The sequence below is a fragment of the Lates calcarifer genome, linkage group LG15 (assembly GCF_001640805.2).
Source record: "Lates calcarifer isolate ASB-BC8 linkage group LG15, TLL_Latcal_v3, whole genome shotgun sequence".
Taxonomy (NCBI): Eukaryota; Metazoa; Chordata; class Actinopteri; family Centropomidae; genus Lates; species Lates calcarifer.
In genome coordinates, this window is record NC_066847.1 from 17,668,979 (window position 1) to 17,693,195 (window position 24,217).

The 24,217-nt window shown below is 38.7% G+C and overlaps 1 protein-coding gene across 4 annotated transcripts in view; it reads left to right on the top strand.

Moving 5' to 3' along the window:
- The window catches only part of grik2 (glutamate receptor, ionotropic, kainate 2), a 246,601-nt gene that overhangs the window by 215,803 nt on the left and 6,581 nt on the right, over nt 1–24,217 (top strand). For 3 of the 4 annotated variants that reach the window (XM_051076104.1, XM_051076105.1, XM_018665721.1), the window contains one exon: nt 10,887–11,137. In XM_051076104.1, the coding sequence (XP_050932061.1) occupies nt 10,887–11,137 (251 nt within the window). Of the gene's footprint in view, nt 1–10,886; nt 11,138–11,416; nt 17,864–24,217 lie in introns of those variants that run through there. The other variant, XM_018665722.1, reaches the window with a different exon arrangement.

Sequence of the window (24,217 nt, forward strand, 5' to 3'; positions counted from 1 at the left end):
GTAATGTTTGGTATTAGACACAGCGATAAGCCACAATGTGACTGAGTACTGATATGAACTTATACACTTCATCATCTGCTCTTCCATAGTTGCTGATACCTTTCCATCTTCGTGTATACACAAACATTAGTGTGTTAAACTAAACCGACTATTTGCAAAAACAGTTTGGTGTATACATATAGGCTAAATAATACAGTGAAACTTCTCTCTTTGCTCTCCTCTGCATGTTTGCAGAGGACTTTATAGTGCATTAAATAAAATAATATTAGTTAGCATTAAGTCTTATCAAATCCTCCACCATGTCTTTCATGTTACACAATTTCAAAATAAGGTCTGCAGAAACACACAAGTTACATGGTGTCTGTGGAAAGATTTAAATACTTATTCCAAAGTATCCATTAAAACAGAGGGCAACTCTGCTTGGATATAATAGAGCAACCTTCTGTGGTCTCTAAGATATCTGTATTTGCGTTCATGCATTTTAAACTTATTTTAGCTGATAGCACAACTGTTGTCATTATGCTGATTTTGTCTGACAATATCAAGATTTTTAAAATAATGATTTGCCGCAGCACATAAGCAAGCTATAACAACTAATGTGGAAGTGATTCTGAGATACTTGATCATCTTTATTTGCGGAGCAACCCCATAGGATTCTGGCATAGCCCCATGTCCTTGAGCGAATGTGTCACTGAGTCTCCAACGAAGCCACTCTCACCCACCTGCACTGTTTGGAGCCTCATGCTCCATCCACCTTTCCTGCTCTGACAACAAGGTCCTTCCTCTCGTTCTTGCTCAATCTGGACCAACTGAGGCCTGCCGCCCTGTCTGGACCCTCCCTACCATCTTCTGACATTGTAGTCTTCTTTAAAACTTTCTGGTTTGGACATGCATATATTTAACTACCTTGAGGAGTCCCTTGATTCCATCACCAGCCTTGCCCTCTTTTGTCTGTACCCAAGGGTAATAGATTTCAGGGGTAGATAGAGTCAATTCCAACCACATAGGGAGCCCTAGCCATTTGCATGAAAGGGTTGGCTTTGGCATCCATCCTCCTTACATTTAATAAGGTAACTCCACACAGTTTCAGAGGCCACATTACCCTTGGGTGGCTTGAATGAAGTGATAACACCTCCCCTTGTAGTTCAGAAAGTCATGACTCCACCCTCCACCTGCCTTGCTCCACTCTGGATGACTTCAAATGCTGCTGCAAAGAGGTGAGGGGACATGAAACATCTCACAAAAAAACTTTACTTCCAGAGCAAGGCTCCAGACTAACTTTTTCTACTAGTAGCACTGGTGCTGCCTACCGAAAATGTTAAGAGCACCAGCACAAAATTTGAATCATAAGTTAAGTTGCACTTTAATATGGGGTAAAAATACATAATTCCTCATGTTTTTGTGAAGGATCACATTTAAAAAAATACAGTTTGTGAAATGTAGGGGTGGATATTGAAGGACATTAACCCATGCAAAATTGAGGATGCAACCATATCCGTAGACAAAGGAGGGCATTGAATTCAGTCCTGAGTCCTTCACCTTTTCACACCCAGGTGTAAAATCCTCCCAACTCCAGCTACTATTGGTCACTGTGTGGCCTAGGACCCATGGTGTCACAAAGTTAACCGAATCCAGAGCTGTGGTTCAATAGTCCTTTTTGCTTAGGAAGATTCCGAAATGGGTGAAATGACCCAAAAGTATCTCACTGACAGCCATGATAAGAGCTAATCCAGTTCGCTAAATGTCAAGGGAAGGAACTTCAGTGCTTCCTATCTTATCTCCTTAGCATAGGATACACTGGATCTTCCTTTACAAAAGGAAAGGAGGGAATGCTGTGCCACAATTCCTTGCAGCAGCAGCGTTTAAAGCGACGCATTGTCGTAGTTACACCATGGCAGATTCACGTACATGTAGATGCAACATTTTATGTTTGTGACACAATCCAAAACTTCTTAAAATCCTCCCCCATCTAAAAAAATGAATGTTTTCTTAAATATATCAAAAGGTCAAAATGCCCATTACAGGAAAATATACATTTCTGTCTGAATATAATTCACTCTGGACCTGTTGCACCTTTATCATTATTTTAATGGCTCAACTTTCTCAGCTTGTATATTACTTTCATGTTATATTATTAGTGTTGGACAGTAAATCTTATTGAATTGTAGCCTACAGCACACAGTCTGTCACTGTACGTCTTCCACGTGTCATAAATAAAGTTGTTTTTTTTAAAAAACGGCTAGTTTAAGTACAGTTGGATTTTCTTAATACTGTGGTTCTCTTTTCATAAGTCCTTATCAATTCTCCTTCCTCTCTTGAAAGCGGTTAGGAAGGGAAATTTTCTTTACTATTCAAACACAGCCCAGGTGTTTTTTATCTCATCCATACCCTTAACATCCATATATATTAGCTATATCCAGCTCTTACTGTTGTTCCTTCTTATTCATTACTAAACAGTTTTTTATTATATCTATTATTTTTTGAATTATCATCTCTAAAAAAGAATAAATTCAGCATGGGATTGGAATTGTTTGATATTAAAATACAACTTATTACTGTTTCTAGAGCAACAACAGTAATGTTCACAAAAGAAATGTCATTATAAACTCAGTATCTCATTGGAAAGAAATCTAAAATATTAGTAAAATAATATTTCTGACATCAAAAGTGAAGTTTAGTAATAATGATAAACACACATATCAGTCAGTATCAGACATTCTACCGCCTAGAGAGAGGGGAATGAGTTGTCTCAGCCAGTAAAGTTGACAAGAGTTTGCCAAATTTTGCAGATGCTTCCTAAAAGCCTGACATGCAGGCTATTGGTAGACACCAACTACAGAAGCCCACTTTGGGGGTTTTTGGGGCAGCTTATTGCACCTCTATGGGAAGATGTGCCAATATGAGTTGCCACCAGCATTTGCCTGGTTTGTCTCCCCTGACGATGTGCCTCTGCAGCTGAAAATATCACTTTCCTGCATGCTTGTTGAACAAGTGGTTTAATAGAGTACTTATTGTACTTTTATTGTACTTAAAGAAATGAATGTAGTTTTCGTCAAAACTAATTATCTCCACTTGGATCAGTGTCCACTGCAGCCCTTCTGCACTGCTTTGTGCTGTGTGTGTGTAGAATGCACTGACCATGCAGCCCAGTCTCAGGCATAGAGCACAGGAGAGGACAAAGAAGAAGCACAACCTTGAATGATAAAATAGAAAATCAACATGTGGTGGTCCATGTTGATATTATGGCCAGCCACCACAAATAAATTAATGTAAGGAAAACACTAGCATACTTGCTAGTTGCATTGATGCTCCAACTTATAAAATTTAGTAGCACTGTCTCCAAAAATGGTTGCAACATGCAACTAAACGGTCGCAGTCTGGAGCTCTGCAGCTGCAGAAAACCAGTGATGTACTAAGACTGAGCTTATGTAAGTCAAGTCACAATGCACATGTGTGAACCACAAGGTGTACAGTGCATTCAAAAAGTATTCAGACCCCTTTCCTTTTTTTCTTTTGTTATGCTGCAGACTTATGCTAAAATTGTTTAATTAAATTTTTCCCTCATCAATGTACTTACTTACTTACTACTACTAATTCTCCATAATGACTATGAAGAAAAAGAATTGTAAAGACTCTTGCAAATTGATTAAAAAGGAAACCTAAGCGGGGTATTACAGTGGTGTAGTGGTTAGCACTGTTGCCTCACAGCAAGAAGGTTCTAGGTTTGAGCCCAGTTCACCCTGGGCTTTTCTCTTTTGCATATTTTCCCTGTGCCTGTACGTGGGTTTTCTCTGGATATTCCAGCTTCCTCCCATCTTCCAAAGACATTCATGTTATTATTTGGTGACTCTAAATTGCCCATACTTTGCCTGTAGCCCATTGTTTGTCTATATGTGTTGGCCCTATGATAGACTGGCAATCGGTCCAGGGTGTACCCCTGTCAGCTGGGATAGGCTCCAGCCCCCCCACCCCATGACCCTTAACAGATAAGCGGTATAGATGATGGATGATGGATGATGGAGAGACAGGATTGTGTCAAGGCACAGATCTGAGGAAGGCTACAAAAAATTCTGCTGCATTGAGGGTTGTCAAGAGCACAGTGACCTTCATAATTCTTAAATGTAATACATTTGGACCCACCAGGACTCTTCCTAAACCTGGCTGCCCTACACAACTGAGCAACAGCATTACGTGGTGGAGGCAAGAGGCAAGGACAGGGAGACTGTACTTTGCTGTGCTCAGCTTTCTGAAAGCTGAAAATCTGGTTCCGAGCACTCAAGACCTCAGCCTATGCCAAAGGTTCACCTTCCAACAGCAAAAACCACTGGGCATTCATTTAGTGTGTCATGGCAATGATAAACATCCTTATCCCATCCCCTCCCTACAAGGCACGGTACTGCGGCTCGGGCTTACAGAGAGGAGGAGATTTAAGCTGTGTCTCCCTTCTCGCCTCATGAGGAATGTGAGGTCCCTGGCCTACAAAATGGATGAGCTGATGGCACTAGCCCAGAGTCATAGGGAGTATCAGGAATGTAGCTTAATGTGCTTCATGGAGAAATGGCTGCACCAGGATAGTCCTGATGTCAATGTTTCCATTGAGGGCTTTCACACTGTACGGGCCATGATGGTGAAATCCCCCTCGCATCATGTATTTGTGGCCTGGGACATTGAACTGTGTGCTGTTGGACTCCAACCATATTATTTGCCCAGGGAGTTCTCACGTGTTATCATGGTGGTTGTTTATGTTCCCCTCTCTGCCAGCCCAATGTAGGCAAGTGACACTATTCACTCCACAATAGCCCAGCTACAGACACAACACCCACACAACACACTCCTCGTTGCTTTTGGATGTTGTGTCTGTCGTCTCAGGTGACTTCAATCACGTCACTATAGACACTATTCTTTCCACGTTCACTCAGTATGTGAGCTGTCCCACCAGAAAGGAGAGAACCATGGACCTGATGTATGCAAACATTAAGGATAAGCTCCTATCCCCTCCCCCCACTCAGTGAGTCAGACCACAACCCGATTCACCTCAGCACCTGCTATGCACCCTTGGTGCAGAAGCAGCCTGTAACCACAAGGACCACAAGGAGATGGTCAAAAGAGGCCAACAAGACACTGAAGGGCTGCTTTGAGGTGACAGACTGGCAGACACTCTGTGAGCTGCATGGAGAGGACACTGATGGGCTCACAGAGTGTATCACAGACTACATCAACTTCTGTGTTTACACCGTTGTCTCACCAGAGACTGTCCTTTGTTAACCAAACAACAAGCTGTGGGTAACAAAGGACATCAAAGCCATCCTGAACAACAAGAAGAGGGCTCTCAGAGCTGGCAACAGGGAGGAGGTGCGAGTAATACATAGGGAACTGAAAACAAAGATCAAGGATGCCAAGGAGAAGTACAGGAGGAAGCTGGAGTGGAAACTCCAGCAGAACAACATGAGAGAGGTCTGGAGTGGCATGAGAACCATCACTGGTTTCAGACCAACCAGCAATAGAGGAATTGAAGGCATATGGACTGGGTGAATGAGCTGAATCTGTTCTTTAACAGATTTCTTACAGCCTCTCATCATCCTGTGATGACCCCCTCACACCTCCTCCCCAGGCTCCCAGACTAACTGCACTCTCCAACACATCACCTCTACCCCTCCCCCACCCGTCACCTCCACACTGGACATCACTGCTGATCATGTCAGGAGACAGCTGAAGAGACTCCACTCCTCAAAGCCTGTGCCCCCCAGCTACTTGGACTGCTTCACCACGTCTTCAGCCTGAGCCTGAGTCTTCAGTGCTATGGAAAATATCATGCCTCGTTCCTGTGCTGAAGACCCTGAGTACCATTTTCTCCAAGGACTACAGACCCTGGAGAGACTCATCCTGGAGGCTCCGGCCCATGATCAGATCACTGTTGGACCCCCTCCAGGTCACCTACCAGACCTGACTAGGAGTGGAGGATGCCATCATCTATCTGCTCGACCGTGTCTACAACCACATGGACAAGCCACTTCAGCTACTGCACAGAGACCTGCCACCTTCAGAAGTTTTCTGACCACTCTGCAGTAGCTGGATGTATCAGCAAGGGTGAGGAGACTGAGTACAGGGCTGTGGTGGACAGTTTTGTCACTTGGTGTGAGCAGAACCATCTGCAGCTCAACGTGACAAAGACAAAGGAACTGGTGGTGGACATGAGGAGGACTAGGGCTCCGGTGACCCCTGTCTCCATCTGTGGGGTCAGTGTGGACATTGTGAAGGAGTACTAGTAATTAGGGGTGTAGTTGGACAATAGACTGGACTGGGCCAAAAACACTGATGCCCTCTACAGGAAAAGCCAGAAGGGCGGATGTTTTATGAGCCTGTGGTGGCCAGTACTATCCTCCCAGTGAGGAGAATGTTGTCCAGAATAAGGACAATATTGGACAACTCCTCACACCCTTTCAATGACGTGTTGGTCAGCCACAAAAGCATATTTAGTCAACAACTCATTCCCCTACGATGCACCACAGGAAATAATTCCTTCCTATGGCCATCAACCTTTTTTAACTACTTCCTCTGACAAGTGATCATTCTCTAAGCAGTTTTTCTTCAACCAGGTGCAATAACCTATCCTGTACATAATCCATTTGTAATACATTGTAAATGGCATGTAAATATTAACTACGTACCTATTGCTTAAAAGAGATGGGGTGTATTTTTGTATTTTGTACACCGGTGTTATAATATCATTATTATTTTTATTATTTATTTAATTCTATTTTCTATTTTTTTTCTTCTATTTTTCTATTTGTATATGTGAAATTGAGCACTGCGACACAATAATTTCCCGCAAGGGATCAATAACGTATTCTGATTCTGATTCTTATGGCAGGCCCCCCTTCACAAACAGTGAAACCCTTACAGATGGTCCAGAATGTGGCAGCATGTCTGGACTTTAATGAGCCTAAAAGGTCACATATCACTCTACAAAATGTGATTAATTTCGGAGAGACCCACATAGAGCCATTTATATTTTTGCATACCATTGTGTTTAGCATTATAAGTTGTCATTTTTAACAGTATCATAGTATTACACATCCGAGAATCATCACAACCCCAACTTATCGAATGTGTCACTCAGTAAGGACTCCTATACACTACTGTACAATTGGGATATTAGCCCATAAAACAAAAAAAAAGCACAAAAAAAAGAGTTTTTGCCATTTTCTTCAAAACAGCAAAACACTGAGACAAAATCTCAACAGAGATACTAATAATAATAATAATAAGGTTAATTGGTGACTCTAAACTGCCTATAGGTATGAATGTGAGTGTGAGTGGTTGTCTCTATATGTCAGCTGTGTGATGGACTGGCGATTCGTACAGGGTGTACCTCGCCTCTCACCCAATCTCAGCTGAGATCAGCGCCAACCCTTTGCAACCCTTAAGGATAAGCAGTATAGTTAATGGATGGATGGATAATAATAATAGTAATAACTGTATTTATAGAACCTATCAAAACCAGGAATCTAAGATAAATAGTCAAAACAATAACAAAAATACCATAAATTAAGAAAAAGCCATTAGACAAAAGTGAATTTTAAGGACACATGTAAAAGAGGATACTAAGCTTGCCTGTCTTAGGTTCTACGGCAGTTAGCTCCACAGCTCAGAGGCCCAGACAGTAAAAGGCATGGTCATGTTTGGTGGCAAGTCGAAATTCTGACAGGGCCCTGTTAGAGGATCTCAAGCAGCAATAAGGCCCATAGGGAGTTAGTAGATCACAAAATCAAATCAACTCTAAAAATCACAGGTAACTGGTGAAAGGCAGCAAAGAATGGTGTTATGTGGTCATTTCTGAGTGTAAAACACCTAGCAGCAGTGTTTTGTATCAGCTGAAGTATCACCTATATAAATACATTTTAAAAATAAAAGCATGGATAACCTTTTCTAGATCTGCAAATGAATGGAGAGACCCAACCTTGGTTAAATGTCTCAGTTGTACAAAGCAGAAATGCACAACTTTAAAAAGGTTTCTGACACCTGAGAGTACTTGCACTTACTGTGGGCTTTCGGTGCACTTCACCTGAACTCCTTGGACTTTGTCTTATTGAACAGATTTAGTATTTAGTACTGTACTCACTTCAAGCTCTCCTTCCAGTTCCAGTGTCGTCCCCTAGTTGTTAATCTCTTTGGATATAAATGAGTAAATGTAAATGCATCATGGCAAGGAATAACTCATTGGCAAACTTGATCAGAACAGTCTCAGTGCTATCCATAGATCGATAACCAGATTGAATTTTTTCTAAGATTTGATCATTGTTCATAAAAGAAAGAGCTTATGTGGAGATTTTTTTTTTTTGTCTAAGTAGCACCTTAGATCTAAAAATTATGTAAAACATAAGAATCCAAAGAGGGATTATTTGTCGCTGAGAATAAAGGCTGTGGTGTTCACTGCTGAGGCCAGGCTCATCATTCCATCTAGCTCTCATTTGAAGATGGTGGCGAATCTGATGGTGTGCAGTATATTTTACAACTCTATTATGAAACCCATTTACAAAGCATTGCTTTGCACTGCTGCTCTATTCTCTCAGAGCAACAGTCAGTTGGTCATCAGATTGTTCCCTCATTTCATGCTCATGTGAACGTGGGCTACAACACTTGCCAAAAATGCAGCTTGGTCTTGACTGTATGACACAGTGCTCATTTTCATCCTGCCCATGACATCACAGCTGAGGTCTTTCCATTTGTTTTGATCAGGCAGAGCGGGCCCAGTTTCAAGGCCGCCTGTTTCTTTGTTGTAGCGAGTGATTTATCTGACACACGTTGGCTTGTTGTTCCACTACGGAGCTGATGGGAGGTATCTACTGTAGATGACAATGAATAACAAGGAATGGAGCACAGCTCATGTTTGCCATCACCATGGTGATAGATGCTTTTGAAACATGCTGGGCGGCTTGCTCTGAAATAAAGAATCAGATACCAGAAGCCCTTGGGCAGAGATGAAGGACAGAAGAGATATTAAAGAGTGTGAACATGGCCTTGTGACTACAGCCACACCACCACAAGGCTGAGGGCTGCAGCTTAAAGCTCTGCTCCAGCAGGGGATCTTAGTTTATTATTATCACTTTTTAGAGTCTTTTGGGCCCACTATATAATACTGTTGCTAAACTGGTTCTGCATACTAACTACTAATCACAGAGATTGCTACTCCACTGGAGCTACTGGAGCTACCCAATGATAATGTTTTCTAATCTAAACATGTCGCCCCCCCCATGCTCCAGGGAGAGTTCATTCTAAATGTTTGTGATAATAGGCGTTATTAGTTTTTTCTTTTTTCCCCCCTATTTTTTAATTAGTCAAGCTGCATTAACATCCTGATTGCAGTATATAGACAGTACCACAGGGAGGTTTGGGGAATGGGAGTCTGACACAATTCTTTTTTTTTTTTTTCTTTCATAAGGCTTTACCCTTCAGGTTTAATCAGGGATCCCAATGTGTGACTGGTTTTGATCAGCAGAGCAGAGGAAGCTGCTGCTTTTTTGAAAGGGGAAAGGGAAAGATTAGAGGTGCAGGGGTTGCTAGGAAAACTAAAAAGAGTGGACAATTCATTGGGTGCTCCACAGTCATCTTACAGGGACAGATATGATCATTTTAAGGCTTGCTTTGGGGACGTTAACTCTTTAAGCCAGGGAAACAGCTCAAAGTCTAAACATATGCACAGATTAAGAATGACAACATGTGTAAATTAGACAGCTATACAGGCAGAATGAGTGTAACAAGAGCCCCATAGGTGTAGTTTAGATTTATTAGTTCAGTGTTAGTTCAGTGCCTGTGGGGACAATGAAATAGTAATACTGGACATTAGCATTAATATTTTATAATGCTTAAAATGCTTTAAATATGTACAATGAAATAAACTGGAATGTAGACTAGAATGTACTGAATGTTCACTAAAGTATAATTGTTTTTTTTTTTTTTTTTTGATAATGAAACACACCAATAAACAGCAAAGCAGTCTAGTAAAACAGTACTTTTCAAAGGTAGGGACAAAGGAAAAAACAGGCTTTAAAACAACAGTATGAAATAAATAATAAAACAAGCAAGAAAACATAAATCAGAATTTTAAAAAAAGATGCTATAATAATCTATGGCAACATGCACACACCATGATGGTTACATGTTGATGTGTAGGTAATCCTTACCATGGTCACCACATAAGTTTAGCATTTCAGCATGCTAACATTTGTTTATTAGCACTTAGCAGAAGAAAGCAGAGGTTGATTGAATATGTATTAGCTTCAAAGGTATTTGACCATAAAGCAAAGTACTGGACAAATTAAAATTTTGATCTACTGCATACTAGAGAAAATGTCATTGGATCAACAAAGCCATTAAGATTCAAGTTTTGGAGAATATGACTGACATTACCAAATTTCACGGCAATCCATCCAATATTTGTGTATCAATAATAGTAGTAATTTGCACTCTGGACTCTCCAACCAACCTTGACATCTGTAAAGACAGGCTGATAGCATAATGGAAGTCTGTTCCAGAGCTGAAGAGCTATCATAGCAAGCGCTCAGCCCACAATTTTACAAATGTAAATTCTGGAATGAGTAAACCAGGGAGGCCTTTCAGGACAGTAAGAGTCTACATGTACACATACATATTATCTATAGAGATAAACAGTATTCAGTATTTTCTCCACACCACACTGATTTTCCTTCACTATAGTTTTGAAATCTGAGGTCTAAAAGCATGATGATATTCATAAGATGATACTCAAAATTTGACTGATCATCAAAGTATTCAGTGAAGGTGACAATTTGTCCTGTATTTACAGATAAGATAAATTTCATTCATGTTGGTTGCTCTCACTGACCTCACGTCTTTTGGTTCTTCAGGTTCTCCATACAGAGATAAGATCACTATTGCCATCCTACAGCTTCAGGAGGAAGGGAAGCTGCACATGATGAAGGAGAAGTGGTGGAGAGGAAACGGCTGTCCGGAGGAGGAAAGTAAGGAGGCCAGTGCCCTCGGTGTGCAGAACATTGGAGGGATCTTCATCGTCCTAGCTGCTGGACTTGTCCTCTCTGTGTTTGTGGCTGTGGGAGAGTTCCTCTATAAATCCAAACAGAATGCACAACTTGAAAAGGTAAGAAAGATCTATCTCTGCTTTTTTATTTAAAACAATGATAGCAGAATTTCTTACCATAACCACATGTGCCATGAAAGGAAGTCTCATGGCAAAGACAAATAAATCTATGAATGTTAACAAAATTAAACAAAATATATGCCAAATATATTCTTATATTTTCTAATATATAATTAAAAGATAATCTGTTTACCAAATTGTGGAAACTCACACTATAATAACAGTGCTATATCATATGCAGTAAGATAAGGGTTGGTTTCTTTGCATTTATTCACATAGGCCCAATGGCGACAACGAGATAAGAAACGTGAGGAATTCTGCTGTCACCATGGATCCAAGCTAGACTTTAACCACCATCTCAAATGACCTCAAGTGAAACTCCAGAAACTTTTTTTCTATGGCAGTCAAAGATGACCTAAAACTACTGAATTGTGTTTTTCTTTCTGACACTCCTCAGGGAATGGGGACACTCTCAGAATGCTGGTAGTAATATACAGTTGGATCACAGACACGTATTGCAAATGTTCACTGTGCTGCATGACCATGCTTTCAGCAGCCACATCCACTAACACACACCTCCCTACTTCCGCTGTCCATTTCCACTCTGCAAACTACCATCCTGCCTATATTGTAAATATTCTCACTGTTGATGATCACTGATGTCATTTAGCTAATTTTTAGCTTTTTGACAAGACTGTGTTGTTTGACTGGAGTTTCCCAGCAAACACTGTGACACTGAATAGCTGCTGATATAATGGCCTGCACCATCAGATAAATACTTTGGGCAACTGTGAATACATAAAATGAAATAATTACATTTCTCCATAATGTGTTCAGTATCGACTCTTTAATACCCAATTATGTTATGAGAGTTCAGTTTCATTTGTTGTGTTTATAAACTGGGGCTGTTTACAAACTCACTGAAGGACACTATACAAAATATTAGTGCAAGCTCTGGCTGAAGCCTATATTTTCTTAATTCAGACTTATTCCATTAATCTAAACTGCTTTACTAATTTTAACCTAGGTTCACATTAGGTTAGATGAAGCTGTAACTGTATAAATATGGATGATAAATAAATAGTATGTCTTGTCCTGAAATAAATAATTCTGTATATATCATGTAACATAATAATTAACAATATAAATGTATCTGTATTTATTCAGCGTCACAACTTTGTAAGGATATATTTACTTGAACATTTTGTATAACTTAATGTGTTTATAAGCAGCAGTCTGCTGCAAGATAGATGCCGCAACATGTAGGTAAATAGTTAACTGTTTCCTCAACTCAAGAGAGATTTATACGATGTATAAAATGACTGTATAAGCTCTCCATTTAAATTGCAGCTATAAATAAACAAGAAAAAAGTATCAGTGAACAACAAACTGTATATTGTTATAATGAGAAAATTCACATTTTACGTATTTCTAAAAGAAAATCTTTAAATGAAAAAAAAAAATGTTTTGGGTGATGTTTTTAGGCACCAAAATGCTCATTAATACAAAACCTTTTTAATTTTAATTCAGTAATTTTGAAGATATTGCATACTGTGATAATCACTGAACTATCAATTTTCACATAGGTATGTATTAGTTTAATATAGACAAGTTGTATACAGTATATTTTGTAGTACATTGTCACTCACTGTAAATACTGCAACAAAATAGAAATGAAGTCCATAGTCATTCATGCATACTACTTTTGTAAAATCTGGACCTATTTAGTATTTTAAAATTGATTCAAAATATTTTCTTGTGAGGTCACAGTCAATGTTGCCTGCTGATTAGCTTGACATATCTCGTTAAAAACTCTTGTTTTAAACTCTTTCAGGGCAGTTACCAAATAAACAGTTATCCAGTCCTTAAAGTGAAAAGAGACAACATATGGTAACCCTAAGTGCTCTTTCTGTGCTGTTTTGTCTTAAAAGTAATAGGCTCTTATGGGAGAGAGAAACATTAATAACACTTTCTGGAGCGATACTACTATTCCTGGTAGAGTTCATTGACAGCTTCCATTATAAACATTTGATTATATTGATTGTATAGTGTTTTTGCTTGCCCCAGTGACCTCGTATTGGTGTCAGACACCCCTGTTATGTCACTCTGTGAAGGGAATACACTCAGAACACTCAAACATGTTAACACACATAGGTATTGATACACAAATACATGACACAGATACAGATATAACATAAACACACCAGCAAAAGCTAAAAGCAGTGCCTGTGAAAAGATGGGTTGAAAGCAGAAACAATAACTGTAAAGGCCATAGCAACCAAGGTTACTACGGTTACTTTATCACACTTACATTTACCTTCTAAAATGCATCCATGACTCACAGCCATACTACCTCCTAGACAAAATTACAACCACAGTCTCTTCAATAGCATGAGCAAGTAAACATATTCAGGGTGAAACATGAATTTAAAGCGGCGCTAAGGTAGTACTTAGTAGCTGACCAGATCCAGCATCAACTAATGGAAGAAGCTGATATCTTATCACAGAAGTGAATGTATCAGTAATTAAAAAACAGAAAGGTTTACTGGAATACTTTTAAAGGGGCAATACGTAATGTGGTTTCTTGCAGTGAACACATGGTGGTGATGGAGTATAAGCCATTGTTGAGTTTTGTTAAATTAATTTGGGCTTTGAAATAAAGGTAAAGTAAAAGTTAAAAATGATATGAAACTTAAATGGGTTTTTTGAGTCTGTGGTGAAAGAAGAATTTTGATCCCAGTGGAAGTAACAATGAGTATATACCTGATTTCCTCATTCACCATAAGTATTTGCTATTATGTGTTTACATACAAAACACAGATTGGTACAAAAAGTGATGCATAATCAAAATGTTATTAATTTAGAGGAGATAATAAATGAAAACATATTAAACTGTAACAATAAAATTGAAAGCATAACATCAACAAAGACAAGAAACCATAATGAAGATATGAACCATAATATATGTTTAAGTGCTTATGATTTTAATCTACTTTTAAGTGGGATGCTCCATACTGTACATGTAATGTACCCTTGGTATAGGAGGATTTAAGTCAGTGCTCCATCATATTGGCAGCAGTAAGGTAATTAACCACAGGCATACACGCACCCTGTACCTTATTATTTGGGGTACATTATGTGGATTCTGCATCCACATAATGTACCCCAAATAATAAGACTGACACAATATTATTCACTACTGCCATAAGGCTACCAAGGGTACATTAGCTGGTGTTTCGAGTGTATGTGACAGAAAGGGCACTCTTATTGCCAGGGGACACATCAGATGCACACATAACTCTATAAAGTACTTTTGGCAATACAACTGCCATGGGTACATGATATTGTGGTCCAGGGATGCATTAAGTACTTCTAGGACCCTAGAGGTCCCTTTGTTTCACAAAACACTACAGGTAGAAAGTAGGGGGTGATCACTAACATCAGCTTCCATATGTATACTATTGGTATTTCCTCAGGTTGGTGCAGGCTATCATGTTAGCATTAGTGTTCCAAATGAAAATGTTTACTGGGAGGATGTATTAATATTCTCATAAGTAGTCCACTTTTTTACCTTCAGGCATTAATTTCCATTATCCAACAAGCAACCAACTGGATTCAGTGTGTGTGCGTGTTTTCAGATAGTTCAACCTATCATGCTTAGAATTAAAATAATGCATTCACAAACTGTTCTCCCCCCACTTTGATAGAAGGTTTATATATCCAACACTTTAATGAGTGAGTATGCCACATTCTAATGCATTTAATGTAAAATAAGACAACACTGCTCCACCACAACGTTAATTTCTCAACAAGGTTATTCATCCATTTGGAATAAGTTAAATCAAGTCAGATGCGACAGACCCAATAGACCCTTGCAGGCAAATATCAGAAATTCTGACTTTTTTCAGATTAAAAATTTCTCCATTCAAATGACAACATATCTCTAAAATATTATATTGACCATGAAATGCTGGCGCTCTTGTTTCATGCAAAAATTGCCACCACTGTCATATGTTATGCATCAGAGCACAGGCACAATAATTGACTCACTGTTTGTTTGGGATTGTTCACAGTGATTTACTTAGTATTTAAACAAAATAGAATCACTGGATCATAATATAATTGAATCCAACTAATGCTTATGCATTTAGCAATTTGAGGCTGCCTATTGGATATAGGACATGCTGATATTCACTAACTTCTTTGTTGACTGAGAACACCTCTGAAAAAAGTATTTGGACTATCAGTAAGGACTTAGGCTCTTGACTAGAACCCAGATTAATAAAATTCTTTGAAGTGGGTAATCAGACTTTTGAAGTAAGTTCAGTTTCTGAGTGAGTGAATCTCTAGATTCTGATGGCAGTCTCTATAGTCCACAATCACTTTCTCTTTGATTTAGTCAATAACTAAACCTGCTGATTCACCAGACACAAAGTTTAGAATTGGTTGTCCTTCTGGAGGTTTCTCCCATCTCAATACACAGGATCTATGGAGCTCAGCCAGCATGACCATCAGGTTCTTGATGACCTCTGCTCAGTTTGGCCAAGTGACCAGCTATAGAAAGAGACCTAGTTGTTATACATTTGCTCCATGTAAGCGTTATGGAGTAAAAGTAAAAAATACTTTACAAATGCACTGTACATGTTCAATGATGCACCACAGCTTTTGTCTCAAAACTACCCCAGGTTGAAGACAGGCTTATTTAGCTGTCAGTGGTAACCACAATAGGCAAACACAACAGGACTGGTAGAGTTCATTACATTCACTGAAATCTGCATTTTGGTCAGGCTACTATCCTTCGAAGTTCTGGATAGGTCCTCTTTCCCTGCATGCCACTATGAGTGATCAGAATGCAGTGTGAAAAATCAAAACTGTCACCCATTGGACAACTTCAGTTGTCATTTTTACTAATCCATTTAGCTTTCCAACAGTTACCCAACACTTATTATGTCTAGTCCCACAATCCCTCAAAATCTGGCCTTGATGTAGTGTGGACATAATGTACTTTGATATACAAAGGAATTACCTTCAAAAACTCATTTTCAATTTGAAAAAAGAATGTGAAGATAGCTCTGCAAACTAATATCACATTTGCCACCTCTTTGCATCTTCAGTTCACTCGAGGTAAACAGTACCAAAGCTTGAATATGAGTGGGTTTAGGATTATAATCTGCTACCTGATGCATATAACCTTGGACAGTAGCTGGGACAGTAAAAACAAATGAGCACTGATTAGTGACGTATAATGATTTCCCTCACACATTTTCACCTTGTTTTTATCTGACTGATGAATTTAAGGACCACTGATCACATAATTTGTACAACCATATAACTGGACAGAAGGTTTATGTTGACCAAATTTGCAAAAACCTTGTTTTTTTTGTTTTTGTTTTTTTTTTTTTACATCCATTGCTAAGTTTTACAATCATTTGTTTCTACAATATGTGCACATGGCTATAGCATGATTTAGGTAGAAAAGGTGGTGGTTATGGAAAATAAACCATAGTTAAAATATAATTTAGGTTAGGAGACAAAACACTTGGCTGAGGTTAGGGAAGGATCATGGTTACTGTTTCCAAACAGCAAACATTAACTCCTGAACTGGGACAGGACATATACTGGTCTGTACCACTCGAACCTCCACATTATTACTTCCTGCTTCATTACATAAAAGGTGCACTGAGCAGAACTGCTCAGTGTGGATATAATTCCAAAAGCTATGCTTAGCCTAACAGTATAACAGTTAAGAAATTATAATAACCATGCTGACCACATAAAAATACAGGGGTTCAGGTAGATAGACACTCAGCCCTCTTGTTTGTGTTGCCAGTGGCTGTGGTTGTGAATATTGGAAGTAACCTAGGCTACCACAGTTTGGGATAGTGACAAAGATATTAGCAAGTATTGTAGATATTAAAGACATGGGACTCCTATTCCTAAATCATAACATTACTGAAAATTGGCAAAGCATTTTTTAAAGACACTCTATGTAGAACAGAGGGTTGTTTTTTTTTCTGGTCAGGAGGGAACCTCAATCATAATGACTGTTTATGACTCAGACTGGCTTATATGAGATATTTAAAAGTCCAGTACTTGAAAACCAATCTAGAGGTCTAACCCTAAACTAGATATATTTAGTCCAAAACTGAAGATACACTATAATGTGTAGCTTGTGGATCTCACAGTCCAGTGCTAATTAATATCATTAGATATCATTAATATCTAATCTGTGAAAATGAACCATGTATCTTGTTTTATTGTGAAAATCAAACATATATTTTGTTTAATTGTTTGAGGCTTCTCATATAATTGAATACCATCTACGTTTTACATTATGGGGTTGTTTTCGCACCATGATGCTGCAAGTGTCAAGTTGAAAAATGTGGTGCTAAGCATTTCTTTGTTGTGTTTTACATGCTTGACAGTGCACACCCTGCAATTTGCATTTTATAATTACTTATTTTCTGTAACATTAGAATGGAGCAAAAATAGCAGCTAGTCATTTATATAGTGATCCATACACCCCCTGACACATTAGAGGAACTGTTAATAGTGTTTTTAATGGTTAAATCGACATGTTAACACCATAAGTATGTGTTTTTGAGATTACTGCATATACTAAACAGATTGCAATACCACCATGTGAGAGCACTGTCAGAATAAATATACACTTGTTAACAATTTTAATAAACGTATAATAAACATTTGATAACTTTACAAACTACAGACCTCAGTAGACTTGTCATTTTGATTTATCTACCAAGAATATGAAGCTTCTTTTCTTCTTTTTCTTTGTTTTTATGTGTTATTTTTAAGTTATTTACATTATCATGTGACAATTTGTTCATTTTAGTGGCGCTCTCCAAAACTTTGGGAAATACTTGTGACCCACAGACAGATAATAAAAGAGTAGTAGTTTCATTTCTGTGCACCCAGTAGCTTAGCTTAGTACAAAGGCTGTAAACAAATGTAATTAGTTAGCTCCCATAAATAATAAAAACATGCATATCTTTTAAATATTTTAAATACTTGTGCTCCTGTTGTCAAGTTGAAAAATGGACAAGCTAAGGATTTCAGCAACTCTGACAAGGGCCAAATTGTGATGACTAGATTACTGGGTCAGAGCATCAAAATGGCAGCTCTTGTGGGGTGTTGGTATACAGTGGTTAATGCCTTTCAAAAGTGGCCCAAAGAAGGACAAAGAATGAACCTAAGTAAACGTAAAGAAGAGCTACTGTAGCAGAAATTGCTGAAAACCTTAATGCTGGCTATGATAGAAATCTTTCAGAGCAGCTTGCTGCATATAGGGCTGTATAGCCAAAGACCTGTCCGAGGGTCTGTGTTGACCCCTGTCCACTGCCGAAAGTGCCTACTATAGGTCATGTGAGCATAAGGAATGGACCATGGAGCAACGGAAGGTGGCCTGATCTGATGAATCATATTTTCTTCTACATCATGTGGATGGCTGGGTGCATGTGTGTCATTTAACCGTGGAAAAGATGGAACCAGAATGCAATGTGGGAACAAGGAGAGCTGGCCAAGGTAGTGAGCTGAGGTAGTGAGTGCTCTGAGCAAGCTCTTCGTGGCAATAACCATTCCTGATGGCAGCAGGATAATGCGCCCTGCCATGCTTCAAAAATTGTTCATGAATGGTTAAGATATATAATATGACAGAGTCCAATCCAATTGAGCATCTGTGGGATGTGCTGGAAAAAGACCAATCCACCTTGCAACTTACAGGACTTAACAATAGCTGCTGCCAATGTCTTATATCACAGGGCAGATGTTTTGGCAGCATGAGGATGATATGCACAATATTAGGCAGATGGTTTAAATGTTGTGGCTGATGGTGTATTAAATACACCAGTAAATAAAGAATTAGATATTACAAGGCTACAAGCTATCTATATTTATCCAATAAAAACATTAGCAAGCTTGCTCATGCTTGCTCAGTGGACAGTGGATTTTGACTGAAAGCAAAGTTTATCTTCCAAAAGAAATCACATATTATCCTTTAAAAACTATAGAGACAGCATAACCAAATAGCTTGCTGAGATAATTCTCACTGGGAGTGACATGAACATTGGTCAGTCTTGTCCTGCTAGCACGCAATAAGATCTTAAACTTGAAACAGTTTTACATTTTAAAACTAAAATGTCTCAATAACCATAATGTTTCATATTATTTTTAAAGGGTTGAACGAAAAAAGATACAACATGTTAGGATGACAGTTTTGGAGTTGCTGTAATTTGTACTTTTTCACTGTTGAAGGAGCTAAGCAGTTTCCTTCTGCTAGGTTTTGTGTATTTGTGTTGTTTGTGCCAGGCAATTGTTAACATTCCCTGGACCTGTATGAGATCTCTATCATGCTATTCAGTTATACGATGTCAAACAAGAGGATTTCTTAAAACATCAGTAATGTATTCACTGTCTGTGAGTTTTAGGTAGATGGAGATATTAATCGCTACTCTCATAATGCCTGTTTCAAAGGAAGAGCACAGATGAGGCAAAAGAGACAATGTGCTCGATCTTTCCCCAAAAAATCTGTGTGTTAAAATATGCTTCAGAAAATTACTCTTGCTAATTTAAGTGAAATCTTTCAGAAAACTGATTTTGGTCTCCACAATATCCCACTGAATCACATGCCTCATTGACTTTCAGTAGAGCATTTCTTTGTCATCTCCATTCCAGTCTGTCAGATTTCCATGATTACCATGGTTGTTCCCTTCCTCCTTCTTCCTCCTGCTCCCTTCTCTCCTCCTCTGCCCATCCCTCCCTCAGCTCCTCCTCCGCTTCCTTCTCCCACTCCTCCTCCTCCCACTCCTCCTCCTCCTGCTGCTTTTTCCTCTCTTCCTGCCTGCTGCTGAGGCTGCTGCAGACTAACCTGGCTCTCGGGGTGCAGGAACCACCAGCTGTGTGTGAGGAACCCATCCTATCAACACAGCACACTCACACATGCACATATGCATGGATATTGATACACACACTCACACATATGTAGAGATGTCTGTGTTCAAGTCAGGATTCAGGTGGTTGGTCTGAGTTACATGGCAAATTGGAGTGTTTTAATTCTATCTAGCAGCTATCTATATCTCAGTGGCTGGAGTCAAATAGCCTCCTGGAATCTATAGCACTGTTCCATGTCAGCATACACATTACTTAAATAATAACATACAACATACGCACTGGAGCACTGGGTCTGCATTTCTTGTTCTCCAATGGAGAGAGCCTTCTTTTTCTCAAATTTAGTAGAAGACTATCTGTGTATCTATCACCAGACAAACTTTTAATATTGGACAATTCTGCTAAACACTGGATTATGTGCAATGACAATACTGTCTTTTTTATATAACCAATTCCAACATTTTTTAAATTCTGGCTGTCTGCATGTCAGATGTACTACATACCCATCCACCACCCTGACCCCCACAATCCCACTTTCCACCTCAGCACATGAAGGACAGATGTCCTCCTGCACTGGCACTGGACATTGTAAATCATGAAGTGCAGAATTACCCAATAAGGAAATGCTTCTTGATATAATGGGTTGCATTAGAAATTTAGAGTTACAGTACCATTAACTTGGTCTATGGTTTGTCACACCTTGCATGACATGAGATTTTTCTATCCAGAATGCAAACTTGTGTGTTGATGAGCACATGTTTGAAGGACTTTGCACTAATACACATTTTTCATATAGAATGTTTAAAATCTGTCGTCCCAGATGTTTTATTTCTTTATTGAAATTCCTGTTGAAATTTTGCATTATTAAACAAACTGAAAAAGCAGGTGGTGATGATTCTCTCATGATAAAGGAGAACATTGTCAAGAGCTGAATATACATGAATTTCATTTCTAAATACATACTGACCTCTTTAGACTTCTCTGAGAGTTTCTGACCATTTACGATGGACAACAGGTTTCAATGGAGTACACATACAGTTGTATTTATTTATTTATTTATTTGAGTCTGATATTGTCAAAAACTTGGAGTGGACTTGTTGAATTCTTTTTTACATTCATTGTGTGTATTCATGTGGACATGTACAGAGGTATGGTTTTTAACATGAGGGTAACAATCAATACTTAGATCATCCACCAACAAAATGCAGACTGCACTGCACCAAATGTGGATGGCAGCTCAGAAGAGCCCACAAATTAGGCAAACCTTCAAAGCAGCTAATCATTTACTGCCCACCTGGGGCCAAAGACACAGAATAAAGTGACCAATATAGCGCAGCCATGCCCCATCCCATCTGTATCTGAGCTTCACATTTCTTCCTCCTCCATTCTAGCTAAATAAAACCTGTTAGTTCAAGTCCAACATGTAAAGGTCCCTCACCTGTGAGAGTGAACTGAGGAGAAGACCAGTAATGTTCTTTTTAAAAAGAGCCTATTCTGGATTAACATGTGTTTGCACAACATTCCATATATCATCTTTTCCTGATTGCTTTTGGATTACTGCACCTATAACATCCATAAACCAATAATATTCCCTTGGAAATATCTTCATGATAAACAGTTTTATTACCCATCAGTCATTTGTACAGTCAGGTCAGGGTAAATAATTGCATAGACTAAATGCAGCTTTTTCCTTTTGATGTCTGTTCTCAGGGTGTCAGATTTACAACCTTTATATTCTCCTCAAAGTGGGCAGGCCTTTTCTTTGAGCTATCTCACAGTGACATGTGGCAATACAGCTACGGCTGATTGTTGAGCGTCATAAAAACTCTGTAATCCACTGACCCCAAGCAGCCACCATTAATCCAAATGCCACCAGCAGGCAGCTATGATGGCACTGTGTGTGAGCAGACTGAGCCCAGTGCTCCCCAAAGCCTGGAGCTATATGGCTGTTAGTGGTGAAAACACTGCCATACCATTTAATTTTACAGGGGAGAAAATCAATAGCTTTGAAAAGCCCCTTTCAGAGTGGTTTAGACAATCAGCAGGCATGCTATAAGAAAAACGTGCGACTATTTGGACATTTCATATAGCAGTATTAGCACTATACATTATATGCCAGCTCAAACAACAGAAATAGCAGTTTAATATGATACATTTAATGTAATTCCATAACTATGGCACCTACTTTAAATAACAACATGAAACAAACTTTCAGGGGTTATAAGTGAAAAATGGAAGATGAACAAATCTTCTGATAGGTGGATAGTTTTAGGCATTAATGACCTCTCCACTGTGTTGCAATGACATATTCATCAGAATATACAACAAAGTATAATAGTTCCAGTGCAATGTGGGATGTTGAAATACTTTTTCACTTTGTTTCCCCCAAAATATTAATTATACTTTACACTTTTGTAATTTGACCATGGTATAGGATAAATACATGATAATTAATGCTATGTGCTTTTCCACTTTTGCTTTATCTATGAATGGCATTATCAGTAGTGATAGAGCAATATTCGTATGATGGGGCTAGTCTTTAAGTAAGTGCACACTAGAAGACCTCACACAAAATCACATTTGCTATGTCTCCTTCCCACTTGCATGTACTGTAAAAATAATAAGAATAAGTACACACTGGGCCACGGTGCTCATGATGGATTTCATAAACAACTGCAACAGTGTTTATCATAATACACTCTTATTAGCTCAGGACACAGAACCAATAGTTTTCCCTTGTAGCATCTCCAGGACCAGGACTGCTCCAGTTATACCTGCTGGTGTTGTTTAGCACAGTATTTTTAGATGCCATAGCCTATGAGAAAATAGGAGAGAATGTAAGGAAGCAGCAGTCTAATTGGGCATACAACAACACAGGATTGCAGTCTGAAAGGATATAGTGTGCAACAATAAATGATGATGTTCAAATGGGCCTGTAAAACCCACTGTGCTCACTAAAACTGTGTTTAAATGCATATAGAGATGCCTGACTGGTTTGTATTTTTACAAAGCTTTTCTTCCACACAGTCCTGTATGACTGAGTTTGAGACTCCTGTGCTTTGGGGTAGATGTTTATGTGAATCACACAGTGCACAGTATAGATTCTTATCATTCATTTGCATACTTCTTAATTCACTGATGATCCAGACTATTTCCTCTGACCATCAGCCAGGTAAGAGCATGTTGCCTGAGCCCCTTTTCAGTTCATTGTGGCTGTTTCTGTTTGTATTAATTCTCCCTGCAATATTTACAACTGATCTGACCAATTCCAAAATAGTTTCATGTGTGATTGATTACACCTGTTTTCAGAATAGCGCTGCAAATTCAAATTTGCTAAATTGGTGAAAAATACATTGCATATCCTATAATTTCTTAACAATAAAAACATCCTGTTGGTTCACCAGTGGAAAGGTTTTAAAGTCAGGTAGCAAAAGCACGAAAAGTTTGGTTCACATCAAATGATATAATTTGACACAACTCAGGAGTAATTTGACACAACTCGATAATGAAACGATACTGCAAACTATAGGTCGACTAATAGTGGATTTTTAAAGGTTGATATAATAACAATACAGAGTAGGAAAAAGCCAATAGCCAATTTGAATTTAATCATCAGTAATAGAATATCATCATAAGTGTGATTTCATGGACTACATTGATGGTAACAGAAAATCATGAAGTGTGATTTGATGGATTACATTGTTGTAATATGATGTATTCGGGCAGGCCAGGATTACTTCTGTTGCGTGTCCCATTATGTTGTTAAATTCCACCAAAAAAAAAAACATTAATGCTCGTCCATATTCCCAAGATAAGGAGGATCCTGAATTGTGTGATTTCATCTCATGAATGGATAGTTAGGTGGCTGGATTATTTGGAAGAGAGAGCACCTAATTGGTAAGTAAAGTAACTCTTGATAGTTTATTTTGATCCCTGCCTGTATTGTATCATGGACAAAGAACTGATAGTGTTATATACAGATTCAAGAGATAACTTGTGAGTGGCAAAATAAACTGAAAACAGCACATGGAATGAGACCCACCCGGCCAAAATAGGCCATTGGCCCATAGTTATTCTACCAGCTATGCTTGCTAGCAAAACAAAGATGGCATGCTTTTGGCAGAGCAGCAGTAGTCTTCAGTCTAATGCATTGATGCCATACTATAACCAAGAACA